The sequence below is a fragment of the Artemia sp. Qi Xiang Cuo genome, chromosome 12, assembly GCF_049724085.1.
Source record: "Artemia sp. Qi Xiang Cuo chromosome 12, ASM4972408v1, whole genome shotgun sequence".
NCBI lineage: Eukaryota > Metazoa > Arthropoda > Branchiopoda > Anostraca > Artemiidae > Artemia > Artemia sp. Qi Xiang Cuo.
The window spans coordinates 53,329,884-53,347,707 of record NC_142805.1 but is presented as its reverse complement, the minus strand read 5'-3'; the positions used below and the strand labels follow the sequence as shown (position 1 = coordinate 53,347,707).

General features: G+C 34.3%; 3 protein-coding genes across 3 annotated transcripts in view; 2 read left to right on the top strand and 1 right to left on the bottom strand.

Annotated features, from left to right (window-relative positions):
- The window catches only part of Pngl (N-glycanase Pngl), a 492,631-nt gene that overhangs the window by 137,024 nt on the left and 337,783 nt on the right, over positions 1–17,824 (bottom strand). The window lies entirely within an intron of this gene.
- The window catches only part of LOC148946270 (uncharacterized), a 279,226-nt gene that overhangs the window by 17,216 nt on the left and 244,186 nt on the right, over positions 1–17,824 (top strand). The gene's annotated exons all lie outside the window — the stretch shown is intronic.
- LOC148946272 (protein EFR3 homolog cmp44E-like) overlaps positions 1–17,824 on the top strand; it is a 44,909-nt gene that overhangs the window by 7,345 nt on the left and 19,740 nt on the right. The window contains exons 2-4 of the mRNA XM_089097902.1: positions 10,004–10,142; positions 12,492–12,742; positions 14,807–14,977. Of these exons, the coding sequence (XP_088954028.1) occupies positions 10,037–10,142; positions 12,492–12,742; positions 14,807–14,977 (528 nt within the window). The 5' untranslated portion in view covers positions 10,004–10,036. The remainder of the gene's footprint in view (positions 1–10,003; positions 10,143–12,491; positions 12,743–14,806; positions 14,978–17,824) is intronic.

Below are 17,824 nucleotides of genomic sequence, written 5' to 3'. Positions count from 1 at the left end.
GAATAGGCTTAGGTTTGTTTTCCTTGTGTGGTTTGATTTGCCCAAATAGGAATAATTTTTCTGGGATATCAATTTTATCCTTTAGTGTGAATAAGAAGGATCTACTAGTTTTTAGGCCAGTAGAGTTAGGTTTTCCAAGTTGAGTAACATCCTCAACTGGGATTGTGTTTCCAGCCCTATCTGAGAGGCCTTCTTTTAACTCCTGAGTATATATTTCTGGGGGAATATTATAAACTACAATTTTTGTTGGTGATTGTTTTGGGTTCCAATTAGATGCAGTAATTGGGATATTCAGAAGGGATTTAAGGTTAATTATTGTATCTGCTGATTTCTGATCTTCTACAGCTATTAGCAGAGATCCATCACGGTTAATGTTAAGAGAGAACATTGATTTTAGCAATTTAAAAATTGCAACTCTTATTGCAGTGATCATTTTTATTTCAAAGGGGGTAGTGGGAGTAATTTTAAGATAAATTCCCAAGTTTTTGGAGGGAGGATCTTGGGCAGGGAGAGGGAAAATGCTTTTAATTGGGGAGATTTTTTTCCTTTTTTTAGAGCTTCTAGAAAGGACCTCTTGAAACCCATTATCATCATTTATGGTTGCATTAGGACCTTCTTCTTCTATTTAACAGCAGGCGGGTTTTTCAGTAAAACTATTTAGCCCTTTTCCTTTTGCTTCACTCTGTGGGCTTTGCTTCACTCTGTGGGCTTCACTCTAGGTAATTGTATTGAGTTCTGCAAATTTTTTCTGAACAAAAGCAATGGGGGTTAAATCTTTATTCCATTTTGAAAATTCAGTATTTATTATGGGAAATGACCAATTCCATGGAGGGGATTGGGGGAAAGTAGGTGCAATAGACTTTGCTGGTACAGGGAACTTCTTTTGAATATTCGCATACTCATCTGCAATACCTCTATACATGGCTGGATTTCTTAACCAATTATGTAATGTTTGTGAGCTATTTGATTCAATTTTTGTAAGATGTTTTATCAAGAGAAAGCTACGTCTCTCCCTTATTGTTGTTAATCCACTCTCCATAAGTAGAAACTTGGTGCTTGTGGCTTTCCTAAGACCAAATATGAGACGTATTATATCATTTTGTGTTGTTTCAATTTTTTGCATCTGGGTCTTTGCACATGCACCAAGCCTTCTAAAGACTAGCAAATAACTTGCACTTTTCGGAGAACAGTCCTTATTTCGAGCTGAATGTTTATATTTCTCACAATATTAAAAAAGATAGATAAAAGAAAGCCATCATTTAAGTTTACTGACAGAAAAAAAACAAGTAGAATTCTTAATAATTTTTGATTTTTAAAGATTAAAAAGGAAAAAATTAAATTGCCTTTTGTTGTCAGTAAATTGCAAATTATGTTCTGATCTTGAGAAGCCATAGGGGTTGTTAGCCCTGATAATGTTAATTTTTGCTTGTTTTGAGTTTCACCCGGCTCTTTAGGAAATAGAAATATTTGGATAGATAGCTCTGAATAATAACAACATGGGGATCTTATTTGAAGAAATAGACGCAATTTAAAAATTTATGGCCTATTGAGCGAAGAATGAATTTTATTATAAAAGGCAAGGCAACCTTATAAGAAAATCGAAATATATTTTCTTGTGATTATTATCGCTTCTAATCAGCAGTTGTACCAAACCTATCCGGCTCAAGTCATCCTCAGGGCTATACTGTGGTGTTTATCCTCGCCATATTATAGTGCAGACGGTTTGATATCATCTATTTTCCCTTCTTGTTTTATTTTTATATTTGTGTTTAAAGCTTTTTCAAATCGGCAATTTTTAGAAGTCCTCAAAAAAAAACGTCCCCCCAGATCCCAAATCAAATTCCATAGTGAAAGATACCCATCCTGGCTGGTCAAGCACATTATCTGAAAGTTCTAATGATAGCTCCAATTCGGAGAATAGGACAATGATGATATTGGGTTTCAAGAGGTCCTCTCTAGAAGCTCTGAAAAAAGAAAAAAATCTCCCCAATTAAAAGCATTTCCCCTCTCCCTGCCCAAGATCCTCCCTCCAAAAACTTAGGAATTTACCTTAAAATTACTCCCATTACCCCCTTTGAAATAAAAATGATCACTGCAATAAGAGTTACAATTTTCAAACTGAGAAAATCAATATTTTCTCTTAACATTAACTGTGATGGATCCCTTCTAATAGCTGTAGAAGATCAGAAATCAGCAAACACAGTAATATACCTTAAATCCCAACTGATTATTACACGTACTGTATCTAATTAGAACCCAAAAAAATCACCAACAAAAATTGTAGTTTATAATGTTCTCCCAGAGATATCTACTCAGGAGTTAAAAGAAGGCCTCTCAGAAAGGGCTGGAAACACAATCCCAGTTGAGGATGTTACCCAACTTGGAAAACCTAACTCTACTGGCCTAAAAACTAGTAGATCCTTCTTATTCACACTAAAGGATAAAATTGATATCCCAGAAAAATTATCCCTATTTGGGCAAATCAAACCACACAAGGAAAACAAACCTAAGCCTATTCAGTGTCAGAAGTGTTTCAAACTGGGACACACAACAAACAAATGCAATGAAATTCTCCAAGAGTGTAGTAATTGTAAATCTTTCCATCCTAAAGAGCTGACAACTTGCAACAACACCCAGCCTACATGCATCAATTGCAAAGGCCCACATGAATCTACAAATATATCATTATGCCCAGCATACAAGAAAAGAGCTCGAACACTCCAAATATCAACAGAAAAGGCCATCCCATACCCCTTTGCAGCAATGGAAGCAAATGCTGCCCAACAATACCAAATAAAGCCTGTAATGAAACCAACCAAACCCCCCAAGTCAAATGCCCCTAATGCATCAAGCACCCTATATAAAACAATATCTTCTTAGCCCCCTAGCTCAAATCCCTATCAGAAGGAATCACCAAGCCAGCAAGCCTCGTTTTCCGGTGAGATGAGGCCAGCCTGGCCCTCCCTCCCAAGAAGAAACAAACCAGAAACACTACCAGGAATCAATCCCTTAACCAACAAACAGGATGCACTACCAAAAATGCAATTCCCAAATATATGCTTATTCATTCTAAACTGTAATGCAGTTCAGGCCATGAACGTACATCAACTACAGAAAACAAAAATTATTGCAGAATTGGCAAAAATCCACATCCCAGATGATATGCTCATTCAAGCCAAAAAAGATCTTGCTTTACTTTTAACAAAGCTGAACATTGATACACAGTCATATGAAGAATAAATCAACAGCACAACATTTATCAATAATCCAGTGGAATGTAAGATCACTCACAGAAAATAAGCTAAATGAACTAATATCATTTATGAATAATAATTCCATTAATATTGCTTGCCTCCAGGAAACTCATTTAACCCAAAATCAACAAATTAAGTCTCTCGGATATACTATCCTGAGAAAGGATAGATCTTCAGAGAGAAAAGGAGGAGGTGTAGCTTTATTAGTTAATAATAATATAAAATTTTGTGGCATCAATTTTCTAGATTTTGAAAATGATGTTGATGTAATTGGTATAAGTGTTTGGCTGAATAATTTAAAAACCTACATAATAAGCTTGTATAACCCTAATGGCCAAACTACAGATGCCAAGGATTTCTTTAATTATATAAATAATTTTATATGTTAGAAAATATCATTATTTGTGGTGATTTCAATGCCCACAGCCTTTTGTGGGGGAATAAACCAGCAAATAAAGCTGGTAAATTTATTTAGCATATGACCTCAAATAATAATGAATTAGCTCTTGCTACCCCTCCAAACCTGAATACATATTTTAACCCCAAAAGTGGCAAATTCTCCACAATTGACCTACAAATTGTGTCTTTAAATTTTTTGAACAAAATTTACATAAATAAAATTGATAGTCTATGTACAGACCACTTTACTATAGTTTGCTCCCTAAATGAACCTGCTGAAACTTCATCTCATACCTCCAAATATATCAACACTAAAGCAAATTGGTCTATTTTCCAAAAAAAGCTAAATGATGAAATTACACGTTTCACCCGAAGTTCATGCATTTCTTACACAACAGTTGACACACATGCTGAAGCCTTGACATCTTTACTAATAAATACAGCTAATCATGCTATCCCCAGGACAACACCTAAGAAAACATTCCCTGAGCAAATTCCTAAGGCATGGTGGACAAATGAGTGCCTAAATAAATGGATGATAAAAAAGGCAGCTAGGACGGAATTCATAAAAAAAAACCAACACCTACTACATATTTAAAAAAAATTACAAGCAGAATCTAATCTAAAAAGGACTATAATAGATGCTAAATATAAATACTGGAATAATTTTGCAAATAATCTCTCCAGAGAAACGCATGAGCCAATTATACATAAAGTCATAAGCCACATATGTGGGAAAAGACTTCTCCCAACCCACTCCTGTATGAGCTTATACATAATAATACCCATTATGTCAATGATATTGAAAAGGCTAACCTATTTCCAACTCTTTTTGTTAATAAGCTAACATCAAATAATCAAAGCAAACTGTCCACAATTCCTATGAACCCTAGTTACCAACCACGCCCAGGATCTGAGTACATAACAAATCCATTTTCAATCCAGGAATTGAATAATGCAATACATCATCTTAAGTCCAAAACTAGCAGCAGCTATGACAATATACACCCTACATGGATAAAGAATCTCACACCTTCATACAAACAAGAACTGCTAAATTGTCATAATCATGCTTGGGCATCTTCTAGGTTCCCCAATATATGGAAATGTTTGTCCCGCCTACCAATCCTAAGGAAAAATACACCAAAAGATAACCCTGAGTCTTATAGGCCCATAATGATTACACCTGTGATGGGGAAAATCATGGAGAAAATGATTTATCACAGACTTCTCTGGTTTGTTGAGAAAAATAACATGATCCCACACACTCAAACTGGATTCAGGAAATACCACTCCTCAACAGATGCTTTCATTTTGCTAACAAATGCAATAAATGAATCTTTCTCAAAAAATAATATCTTAGTGGCAGCTTTCCTAGATTTTGAAGGAGCATATGACAATGTGAACCACCAAATCCTTTTAAATAAACTTGCAAACCTTGGAGTACCTCCTAAGCTAGTATCCTTTATTAAATCCTTCATAGAAGTGCGAAGTTTCATTGTTTGTGTTGGATCAGCCTCTTTACCCCAAAAGACAATATCCAAAGGCCTACCTCAGGGAGCAGTCCTCAGTTGCCTCCTATTTGCCCTATATCTCTGGGACATGAACCTACCCCACACGAATCTACAATATGCTGATGATCGGGTGCTATGGTCTTCTGGCAACACCTTTCAGATAGCACAGTCAAATCTGCAAAAGTCACTTTTCCAGTTTGAAAAATTCTCTCAACATTCAGATTTACCCATTGCACCCACCAAGTCAAAAATAATCCAATTTCACTGGAAGAGAAACCATGTTAATGCAAAACTAACTCTAAATAAAACAAGTATTCCATAAGATAATAATATTAATTACCTAGGTCTCATGCTTTACCTAAAACTTAATTTCCACCTCCACATTTCAAGCACAATAAAAAATTGCTATAGAAAAGCAAATATACTAAAAAGACTTCTTTCCACACCCTCTGTTTGTAAGGAGAAAACCTTACTCCAGTTTTATAAATCACATATAAGAACCCATATTGACTATGGGCTCATTGTTATGGTGCATGTGCAAAGACCCAGATGCAAAAAATTGAAACAACACACAATGATATAATACGTCTCATATTTGGTCTTAGGAAACCCACAAGCACCAAGTTTCTACTTATGGAGAGTGGATTAACAACAATAAAGGAGAGACGTAGCTTTCTCTTGATAAAATATCTTACAAAAATTGAATCAAATAGCTCACACACATTACATAATTGGTTAAGAAATCCAGCCATGTATAGAGGTATTGCAGATGAGTATGCCAATATTCAAAAGAAGTTCCCTGTACCAGCAAAGTACATTGCATCTACTTTCCCCCAATCCCCTCCATGGAATGGGTCATCTCCCATAATAAATACTGAATTTTCAAAATGGAATAAAGATTTAACCCCCATTGCTTTTGTTCAGAAAAAATTTGCAGAACTTAATACAATTACCTATAAAAATCACTTCGAAATGTTTGTTGATGTGTCAAAAATGAATGAGAAGGTTGCAAGTGGTGTTTTCCTTACTAACCTGAAAATTGCAATGGGCAAGAGACTATTTAATAATTTATCTATAATGTCTGCTGAGTTAAATGCCATAATCATGACATTAGAACACCTTAAGCAAGAGCTACTGGCTTGGTTGCCTCATATTTAATATATATATTCAGATATCTTTCAGCAGATCTTTCGACTCTAGGAGTTCAAATATAAGATGATAGATGTCGATTTCTATGCTCTGTGTGCAGGTATAGTTGGCTAGACTCTTGGCTGATAGTGGGATTTTGTGGTGTTTGAAGTATTTTAACAGTTTAGAAAGCAAGGTATGTTGTGCAGACGTCAGCATATTACATTCAAATAGGCAATGGTCAATTGTTTCATTATTCATATTACAATGCCTGCAGAGAGGGGACAGGGGAATTGAACCCCTTGAATTAGAAAGCTTATATGAGAATGCAAGGATATTTAGTCCATTTGTTCCAGAACGAATTCTGCTGACGTCTGCACAACATACCTTGCTTTTCGCACTTAGCAGCAACTGAGCACGGGTTATCAATCGTATTATTGTGAGTCCCAGCATAGCGGGAACACTTTGATAAATCAGAAAAGTATGGGCATCTAGAAATGGGGTGATCTACTCCTTGGCATCGGAAACAACGACGCGGTAATTCCCGATATATTTCGAAACGGAGATGCTCACATCTAGAACGTAGACCACAGCTAATTACATTTTTTAGTGCTGGCTAATCCAGAAATTCCAAAGGAAAATATTTTAAAAGTTCTATTTTTATGGCATGTACTAATCCCGGTAGGCTTTCCTTTAAAGACGATTCTGATACTTTTATAGGAATACCCCAAAAAATAACAAGTTTTTTTTTTATCATGGACCCTGGTTTGAATAGTAGGGTAAAATTCTACTTTAGCTACTTTTGACTATCTTGGAAAGGGGTAAGATTAGAAAACTGAAACTTTCAGGGATGGATCTACAGGCTAAAGTATGTCCCGGGAAGGTATTTTAAAGTACCTACCTCCACACCTTACCCCTCTAGAGCGTCCTGACCTTTGATAGCCTTTAAAAATCTGTGTGTTATAAAAATGAAACCTTGCAACATAGATCTTCTGCTTAAATGAAGTACAACCAAATTGTTTTCAGCTTCACAACTTCGTGCAATCCAAATTCATAATGTTTTAAAGACGTGCAAATACATCTCTTAGATTTTGGAATAAAAACATAAATAGAGTATGAACTCCTGCTCAAATAACTAGAATTATATTTTCAACGCGAAATTCTCGGAAAAAGAATCTGATGGTGAGGAATTAAAGTAAAATATTGTTTGGTCAGTATTTCAGTAGACATAGGACCTGTCATGCAGGCAAATTTCAACAAAGCGGGAATTATTGGGATTTCACTCACACTCCGTATCATAAAGTCCAGGACATCTATATCTTCGGCATCGCCTCTTTCAAACCCTGCAATAATGATGGAAATACTGTTGTGTTCGGCGTTGTTACCAACTCGCCTGGGTGGAACTTCACTCGGAAATGATTTATGGAGGAAAAGTTTTCTCGAATCTAACACTTCGGTAGCCAAAAAATAGATCCAAAGCATGGTCCTTAATAGAATCAAAAGACACCCCTTGCTCCGGGTATTTCTGTATGAAATTCAACACCGGATTATAGAGAAGTGTATGTTTCACCCAAATTCCGAGACCTGACATTTTTTACCTATAGTAATATAGTCCATAAATGATAATCTGGTATTTCACCTGTTGCAAAACTTCCATAATCCCTGCAAGGTCACTGAGTCAGTTAAAGTTCAACGCACTGAATTAATTCAAGTTAAAAGCAAATTTTGAAAATCAATAAATCCGAAATAGCTGTTTTCACTTTGAAGGCTATATGAAGACCCCAATGGCTCAGCTGGATCTTTATTCTTATTCTTCATTAGGACCAATATTAGCCTAAGACTAATTATTGGCCAAGCATTAGCCTAAACCAATATCAGCCAAGGACCTAAATTAGGATTAATATTGGAGTAATTTCTTAGTTAAATAGAAAACTTTGAACTTTTTACAACATAAGTCAATAGTAAAGGAATACAAAATGCAAAAGAATTAAAATTTTTATCAAAATTACAAAAAAATTCTCCCTACGCCCATCTTAGATCTATTTATGGTACTTGTATGATATACAACCCTCCCTAATGTTCTTCTAATATGTTTCTCTAACAAACATGCCAAAGTAAGACAAAAATATAATGCTTTAGAATCAAATTTGGGCTATATATTTGCACATTAGGGGGGTGGGGTGGGGGTAAAGTATAGCGGGTCTGCATGCCTAATGGGTTCGGTACAATTATTCTGCATATTATGTAGTAAGAATTGTTTTCTAACTTCACACTGTTCAAATACTTTTAGATTTGTCAGTGCAATGAGGTGCTCTATAAGGTCGAATGTTTTCCTGTAGTCTGCCAAAAGTAAATCGATAATACTGTTTGGGCTGTCTAGCCACTCAACTAACGAATTTCCAATCCGGTAGCAGTTAGGAGAGGAGTGAAACAGGAAGGTGTTTTATATCCTTACATATATAAATGTGTCCTCGCTACGTGTCTGAAACATCTCTCTCCTATCATATTGTTTTGTGATATTGGTTTAAGTTCTATTGCGAATGCCGATTTTGTCCTTCTAGTTAGTTTTTGTCGGTGGGGGTTGGCTCAGAATTTCCGTAAGTTGTCGTCTCTACTCGGTGATATTGGCCTATCTACAAACACGAATAAGTGCGAGTTTTTTTGCTGTAATAGTAAACTCTCTGTATCTCCCCTTAACCTTGGTTTGCTTTCATTTACCTAACCTTGCTCTGTATAAGTTAAATGGCTTGGTATATTGTTTTGCCCGTCAATTTCCAAAACCTGCAGCGAATTGATTTCTAATGCCTTAAAAAATATTCTTGTGTTATATGGTAGGATATCTTCGAAAAGAGGGCGATATAACCGCAAGGGTCTAGGTCAGCTTTACAGTAGTTTTGTTTTCCAGCCGTAAATCTCTTGTCTGGTCTCTGCCATCTACTGAGGAAAAAAGATTTACGGAGGCTTAGAAGAGGTTACTTTAGATATTGCAAATATATTATGTATTTACCCAGCTGCTTTAAAAACAGGAATATTGTATCTTGCTATGGTGTTATCGATGCTTGCGCTCAACTGGCCAGAGTGGCATCCAGTACGATTGCAAGTTCTAGTAGTTTTATTTCTGTAACTGACCCCCAGTTCGCTTTTTCCAATATGATACTGGCTAAGTAGTTTTTTGCACTTAGCATTGATATTGTTGTTTATTGTTGTGTGATGTGTTTTTTTTTGTGTGTGTGTGTGTGTGTCATGTCGATTATGACTTTTTTGGTCTGGTATGAAATGTTAATATGGTTTAATTGTGATTATGATGTGGTATCATATGCTCCTTATGATATTGTTGTATTATATTTTTTTCCACTACTGCGCAGCATCACTATCTATGTTCATTTGTGGGTTATAAATAAATAAATACATTGATGGGGAATAGGGCGTTGACAACTGTCGACACTTCAGTTACCTTGTCTTTTTTTACAGGGACGGGTATGTCGCCCAACTTTTCGGAATCTTGGTTCAAACCCCGGTCCCTCATTGACAAGCTGATATCAATATACTATGCTACCATAGATTAGGTCCCAGTTGTTCCTAATTAATTAACTATGAATTGGCTCTGAAAAGAATATTTTGGTCTTAAATTTTTATCTCTTGGATTTTTGTCTTCTGTGCAAGTCGTTTTATTTTATGTTAATTTAACTTACGTGTTTTGATTTGCAGGTCCATCTTACATATAGAGTTAGTGCAATACTAATGGATCATCTAGAAGCAAGTAGAAAGAAGCCGGCCCAAATACGTATTGAGATAAATAATGTTTTAACTAGAGCTATATCTATTGCCAGTGGAGATGGGGCTGGTGGTGAGTTATTTTGGATATTGTATGCTATTACGTTTTTGAATCATATAGTTGTTTTCCTTTTTATGCATTATTTACCTTTCATTTATTTTTGAAGCTTAAAAACATGAAACAAATACGCTTAGACAATTTTAATTACACGAACATCTATGTAATTTTAAGCCTTAGGGCTCTTGGCGGGATTGGTATGGGTTTTATTTATTTAGGTTATTATTTTTTTTTTTTATTAAAATAGTCTTGGTTGAGGCCAGGTGTCTGTGTTGCCGCAATATGATAAGCTTCCCTCTAATTAGGTGTAAATTGACAAAGGACAAATATCCTCCAGAGCTATTAATGATCCTCCAGAGATCCTCGCATGGGGCTTCGGGCGGACGGCTCAGTTGCTTTTTTTTTTTTTTTTTTTTTTTTTTTTTTTTTTTTTTTCAGGGACAGGTACCTGGCCTATTTTTGACGCAATACCTTAAATTAGGTATTTTTTTTCCAAGACCACACTGCCTTTCTATGATGCGCAAATAAACGTTCAAATGGGGATAAGTCCATTTATTAGACAGTGAGAACAGATACAAAATTCTGGATATGTGGTCGAAATGTGCAGACTTTGTATCTGTTTTTGCTGTCTAATAAATGGACTTATCCCTATTTGATCGTTTATTTGTAGGTATATGGCCTGTCGTCCAATGCTGCGACGGTTGGTATTGAACCCCGGGCTCCGTATTGCCAAGCTGCACGTCAGTCAACTGGGGCAAACCTTTTGAGTTGTGTTAGTTCTACTTTAAAATCTTGCACAATTTATCTCAAATGAGTTCAAATAATATCTGCTTACATTTTGTTAAATAGGCTTTATTTGTTGATTTGATATTCTAGGTCTAAAATTTTATTATTCGTAACAATTGATCCAATAAGGGTGTGGTGCTTAAACTGGATATTCCTCTTGGAGAAAACGGATTATCTATAGATAGCCTACAAAAAATAAACACAAAGTAGCTACTGTCTTTATCAGGGTGGCAAAAATTGTAAATATATTCAGATAATATCTAAAGTAAGCTATACCGTCTACTTATGTCGACAGTATGTAGATAATAAGTATAGTGGCTGTATATGTAACTACCGTAGATTGAACTTGGGACTTTTTGGGGAAATTTTATAACATTTATTTGCGCCTCAAACAATTTTGAGGTGTAAATGTAATTTTTTATTTTAATTTTTCCTCATCCTTTCCTTGTTTTTTTTTGACATTTTGTATTTTTTTAATTTAAAGTGGTTTAATATAAATTTTAATTACATTTAGCGTTAATTTTTTTTAAGTTGAAATTATATCCTGTAGTAAAATATGTGTTTGACCAACGCTTCAATGCTCGGTATAATCTTATCTCGATTTTGGGGCCACCACGGTGCCAAACTCCTATGTTATACTTCACCAAAAGACTGTCACAAAAGGGATTTGTTTCAATTTAGACATCTAACTTTTAGGTGTCAGAAAAACAATTTAAATGGCAGGAAGCTATTATCGAAATTGAAATGTAATAATCCAATTTTCAAAATGAACCTTGTAACATTAACTAGGAAGAATTTGCAAAATTTTTTTACCCTATACTAGGGTATGCCTAAGATTAAATTTGAATACCATAATTAATATTGTCGATATTAATTTTTTTTCACGAAAAATAAAAACCGCTGATGTTTTTTTTGGGGGGTGGGGGGAAATAACATAAGTGTTGAACATTCGGATAGTTTTAACGCAGGGATCCTGCATTGTCATTACAGTTAATAAAGCTTTCCATATAATTTTACCCACCATAAGTTTCTCCTTTTCACACAAGAATTTTACCTTTTTGACTTTAAAGCACTTTTAAAACAAGTAATTTGAATTACGAAGGAGATTATTATTATTGCGAATTTTCGAAGGAGACCCCAAAAAATTCAGCTTTCAATTAGACACAATACCCAGGATTCACATAGTAACACAACTTGGTAATTTCTGTTTGATTAACCCAGATAAATTAGAAGCCATGTTTTTGCTAAACGTACCAAAAAAATATTCAATGTGTTTTTTTTTACATTTTTCATTACTTTTACTTTTGTATCTACCGAGTCGCACAACAGATGTAAAACACTTTGGCGACCTATTATGAATAAATAGTAATTAGTATTTTCAATCAGCATTTTTTAATTTTCCAGACAATATATTTTTATAGGGCAAATGGACCATACAACTTTTCATTGTAATCTTTTGTATGTGAGTGTTTTTTTTTTTTTTACAATTTCTTGTATCTTAAATTATTTTTGTAAACCATACCGACTCATTATAAGAAAGTAATTATTGTTATTAACAATAAACTTTAATTTTTCTAGGGCCATCCGTGCTGATGATCGTCGATGGATTGTTGAAGCAACTTCAAAATTTTACTAGTGCAAGATTCAAATCTGTTCCCGAAGAAGACCTAGCCTTTAAAGACGGCATAATTACAACTCTAGCAAATTTTTCCAAGGCCTGTCCAGATTTCCAGAAGACGGACATTCTGACGTTCATTGTAGAAAGAATACCCGTCGAAAAAGAAAATGACAAAGGACTTCAGAGGGTGCTACTTGTAGCAGTTGCTAAGGTATTGGTTCTTGTGGTATATTGTACTGTGTTCAGAAATTCAACAAATTCAAATCCTCTTTCTGGCACTTTTCGTTGCTTCATATAAACGTTGCACGTATAGGATGAGTAACGTAATTGGCCGAAATAATATTGAAGTATCAGTATGAGTAAAAAGGGTGGAACGGAGGAATATTCTTAGGTAGGGTTTCCTACTCTACCTAATGGTTTCCTACCCTATTCTACCTATAGTCTAGTGGCTTAATATTAAGGCAAAAATCTACTAACATCAGTTCTATTAAGTGAGTATAGACTGACCACTTGTTGTATGCTAATGGTATAGAGGTAGGACTGGGTAAAGAATTAGAACTGGGACACAAGTTAGACCAAAGCGTAGGCCCTAGTGCAAGGTGGTAGGGCTGCAAGCTAGCTCTCAACCGCAGCGAGCGAAGCTGTCGGATGCAATACCAAAAAAAGGCTGCGAAACCTTTGACAGACACTAAGCAATCCTTTGATTTGGTGTATATTATTGTTTGTTATTCCAAACAAAACAAAACCAATTTCTGTTTCGCTTTCACTTGGTCCCATGCCGTCTATCTCGGGGGCTAAGTTTGCTCATTTCTTCAACTTCTTTTTCTTGAAAAGTTTCAACTGACACTATGGCAAAAATCTGCTAATGTCAGTTCCACTTGTTGAGTGGTCGCTTGTTGCACGCTAGTGGTATAGAGGTAGGACTGGTTAGAGTCAGGACTGGAACACTGTTTTTCCTTTTTTTTTTGAAAGCCTCAGTAAGCCAGACACCAAACATGCTCAATCGTTACAATTAGATAAGCATTAACAATAATTTATGAACAAAAGAGAGTTTTTGAGCATTTGTTTTCAGGTTGTTGAGCACTAGAAACTGCAGCTATATACCATATTTAAGCTTAACCTTTCTGCTTTTTTTTTGCCTTTATTTTCATTTTCCACGTTTTGTTTTCAGCTACAAAACCATGCAGCGATATAGCATACTTTAGAAGGAACTTTTGCGTTTTTCGTGTTTCTGTTTTAATATTTTATGGTCTATTTTGAGGCTACTGAGCACTAAAAAATGGGTAACTACATAGCATATTTGAAAATAACCTTTCGTTTTTTGGCGCTTGTTTATAATTCCTTCGTTTTATTTTCAGCTTAAAAACCGTGAAGTAACATATCATACCTTAGAATCAATTATTGTGTTTTTCACGTTTCTCTTTCCATATTTTATGGTTATATTTTATGGCTATTGAATGCCAAAAACAGTGCAGCTACATAGCCTAATTGAACATAACTTTTCGGGTTTTGGCGCTTTGATTTTCATTTTTCATGTTGTTGTTTTCAGCTACAAAACTTTGCTGCTATATTGCATACCTTATAATAGTTTTTTTTCTTTTTTTTTGAGTTTCTGTTTTCACATTTTAAAGTTAATTTTTAGACTGCTTAGCACTAAAAACTGTGAAGCTACATAGCACATTAGAACATAACCTTTCAGATTTTGGCGTTTTCATTTTCCACCTCTAGCTGTATAGTATTTCTTAGAATGATTTTTTGCTATTTTCACGTTCTGTTTACATATTTAACGGCTATATTTACAGGCTACTGAGTACTAAAAAATCGTGCAGCCACATATTAAGAATGAACTTCTGCGTTTTTGGCGCTTTTGTTACAATTTTTTTGTGTTTCTTTTTTAGGTTGCTAAGCACTACAAAACGGTGCAGCTTCAAAACCTATTTCTTAGGGGGGGCTTAAAACCTTTTCGGAGGGGGGTTTTGCTGAAAAACCGCATACAAAATTTGTTTATTTTCATTTTTGTTACATTTTGTACGAGTCAGGCGAACATTTGGGGGGAGGGGGTTTAAACCGGTGGGAACAAATGAAATTCTGCGTGGGGGTTTTACAAACAAACAAAAAACTTTAAATAACGCATCAAAATGTTTTATATTCATTTTTGTTTCGATTTTTACAAGTCGGATACGACCTCACGGCCGTACCCCTGGATACGGCCTTGAGTTGCAATTTTTGAGCGCTTGAGCGCTTTTGTTACAATTTTTGTGTGTTTGTTTTTTAGGTTGCTGAGCACTACAAAACGGTGCAGCTTCATAGCATCTTTAAGAATGACCTTGTTGCAGAAAAACTAACGTATGGTCTACTATCACCTGACATAGCAACAAAACTTCTGGCTCATCAAGTTCTACATTCACTTTTAGATAGACACGGAAACGTAGATAGGGTAAAAAAGGTCAGGTAGGCGAATTTTCAACGTTCATGCTCTTGGAAAGGTATATTGGAGTCCTTATTACATTTGTTTTGCACTGTGGAAGTACACTTATAAAGTTTATATTTTTGTGCTATCCCTCATATTGTGTGGTTTCGAATGAACTGTCCACCTAGCCGATTTTATGTCCTTCGGAACGAGCGTTTGAGTTTTGGTGTTGCCAATCATTGTTTTGGGACTTGGGTCCTTTCTGGGACTCAGTAAAGTTGATCGCCGTGAGTCTGGGGAGCTTACAATTAAACACTTCAAAAGGTTACCAAATGTGTTCAAAATGTTAGGGTTGGTGACTGTTTCTTTTTTTTTCATTGAACATACCAAAACGGTGTTTTGCATTGAAAATACCATAAAGGTGTTCCTAAAAATCTAGGAGGGTGGTGGCCAATAAATTCAAACTGGTATTTTATTTAGGCTTTCGCATAATTTATTTTTATAAAACTGGCTACTTACTTCTCTAACTACTCCTAAAATTGACAGTTTATAGAAAAGCACCGTTTTCTCTCATATAATCCCGAAATGGATGGTTACGGGTGCATGAGTCTGGGGTGCTTTCGGTTAAATAAGTTCCTATGTTAAATCTGATTCAGATTCTTGGTGAGGTGTTAAACGTCTCGTTCTACTCTTGTCAAGAGAATGCACTTTAGGAGCGGGGCCGTTTTTATAAAGCCCTCCGAAAGAGTTCTTAGAATTATAATTATTTGCGGTCAAAAAAAAAAAAAAACAAAAAAAACCATAGAGAAGTCGTTTATTTTGTCCATGATGATTATCCTTTTATTAGACAGTAATTGTTAAGAATTATAAAAAATTTCAGTGAAAGGGGAAAAAAAGAGACAAGAATGAGAAGAAAAAATCCGGTTGTGAAATATACCTCTTTTTTTCAACCTTCGCTTGTTTTTCCAAAGAAATAATAAAGAAAATGTATGTCAGTAAAACAGGGAAAAAGAGAAAGGTGGAGAAGAAAAACATCAGATAGTAAAATATACCTCTTTTTCTCTTTAATTCAACCTTTTCTTGTTTTTGAAAAGAAATATAATAAAGAAAATATATATCAGTAAAAGAGAGAAAAATAGAAAGGGTGAGAAGAAAAAAATCAGATAGTAAAATATACCTCTTTTTTCAATCTTTTCTTTTTTTTGTAAAGAAATATAGTAAAGAAAATATATATCAGTAAAAAAGGGAAAAAAAGAAAGGGAGAGAAGAAAACATCAGTTAGAAAAATGTAACTCTTTTTCTATTTTTTTCAACCTTTTCTTGTTTTTGAAAAGAAATAAAATAAAGAAAATGTATGTCAGTCAAAGAGTTAAAAAGAGAAAGTAGGAGAAGAAAAAAATCAGATAGTAAAATATACATATTTTTCTCTTTTATTCAACATTTTCTTGCTTTTGGAAAGAAATAGAATAAAGAAAATGTATATCAGTAAAAGAAGGAAAAAGAGAAAGGGGGAAAAGAAAAAAATCAGATAGTAAAATATACCTCTTTTTTCAATCTTTTCTTGTTTTTGTAAATAAATATAATAAATAAAATATATATCAGTAAAAGAGGGAAAAAAAGAAAGGGAAAGAAGGAAAAAATCAGGTAGTAAAATGTACATCTTTTCCTCTTTTTTTTCAATGTTTTCTTGTTTTTGCAAAGAAATAGAATAAAGAAAATGTATATCTGTCAAAGAGGTAAAAAGAGAAAGGAGGAGAAGAAAAAAAAACATATATTAAAATATACATTTTTTTGATCTTTTTTCAACCTTTTTGTTTTTGCAAATAAATATAATAAAGAAAATAGATATCAGTAAAAGAAGGAAAAAAAAAGAAAGGGGGAGAAGATAATAAATCAAGTAAAATGTACCTCTTTTTCCAACTTCTTCTTGTTTTTGCAAATAAATAAAACAAAGAAAATAGATAACAGTCAAAGAGATAAAAAAGAGAAAAGAAGAGAGGAAAAATAATCAGATAGTAAAATGTACCTCTTTTTCTATATTTTTTTTTAAACCTCCTCTTGTTTCATCAAAGAAATAAAATAAAGAAAATAGATAACAGTAAAAGAGGGTAAAGAGAGAAAAGGGTAAAAATATAATTGTGAAAAAAGGGCAAACTTTAGGCTAGAGGCTACTTTAGGCTTCGTTTGTTTGTTTAATTTTCTGACTAATTCCTTTGTCACAGCATTCCTGTTCAATAAGAAGTACAAAATTTAAATTCCATTGGGTTTAGTTATATCTTGAAAGGTTTAGTGACATTTATGATTCAGAAGGGAATCAAGGTGGCCATTGAGTTTTAAAATGTTAGAGGTTAAACATCTGCTTTTTTTATGAGTCTGTAGCTGTTGTTCAGGAGTATTAATGGGAAAAATGCTGGAAAATAAAATATCTAGCCTGGATATTGGATTTCAGATGCAAAATTTGAATAAGCAGCAAATGAGATATAACCTGAGAACTGGGCCATCGAAAGAAAACATGTTAAGCAAACAATTATTACTTTATAATATACAGAAAAGATGTAGTTGAAACATTTTGAAGGTGCTTCCAGTATACTTTACTTCCTCCTCTAATGTGCATATATATATATATATATTGACTAAATTATACATTTCACATGTTTTTATCTATTTATTTATTTTATTTTAAACAAAAACTGAGTAGCCTAAGCTATAGGCCTGTCTTGTTACAAATTAACAGTAAACAAAACAATTATCAACAATACACAGAAGACAATATACAAGAACTGGATCCCTGGGTGTTGATTTGTACCACAATTAACCAATAAACTCCTTAGGTTGAACACATTACAAAAAAATAAGCAAATGCATCAGGATGCATAATGAGCC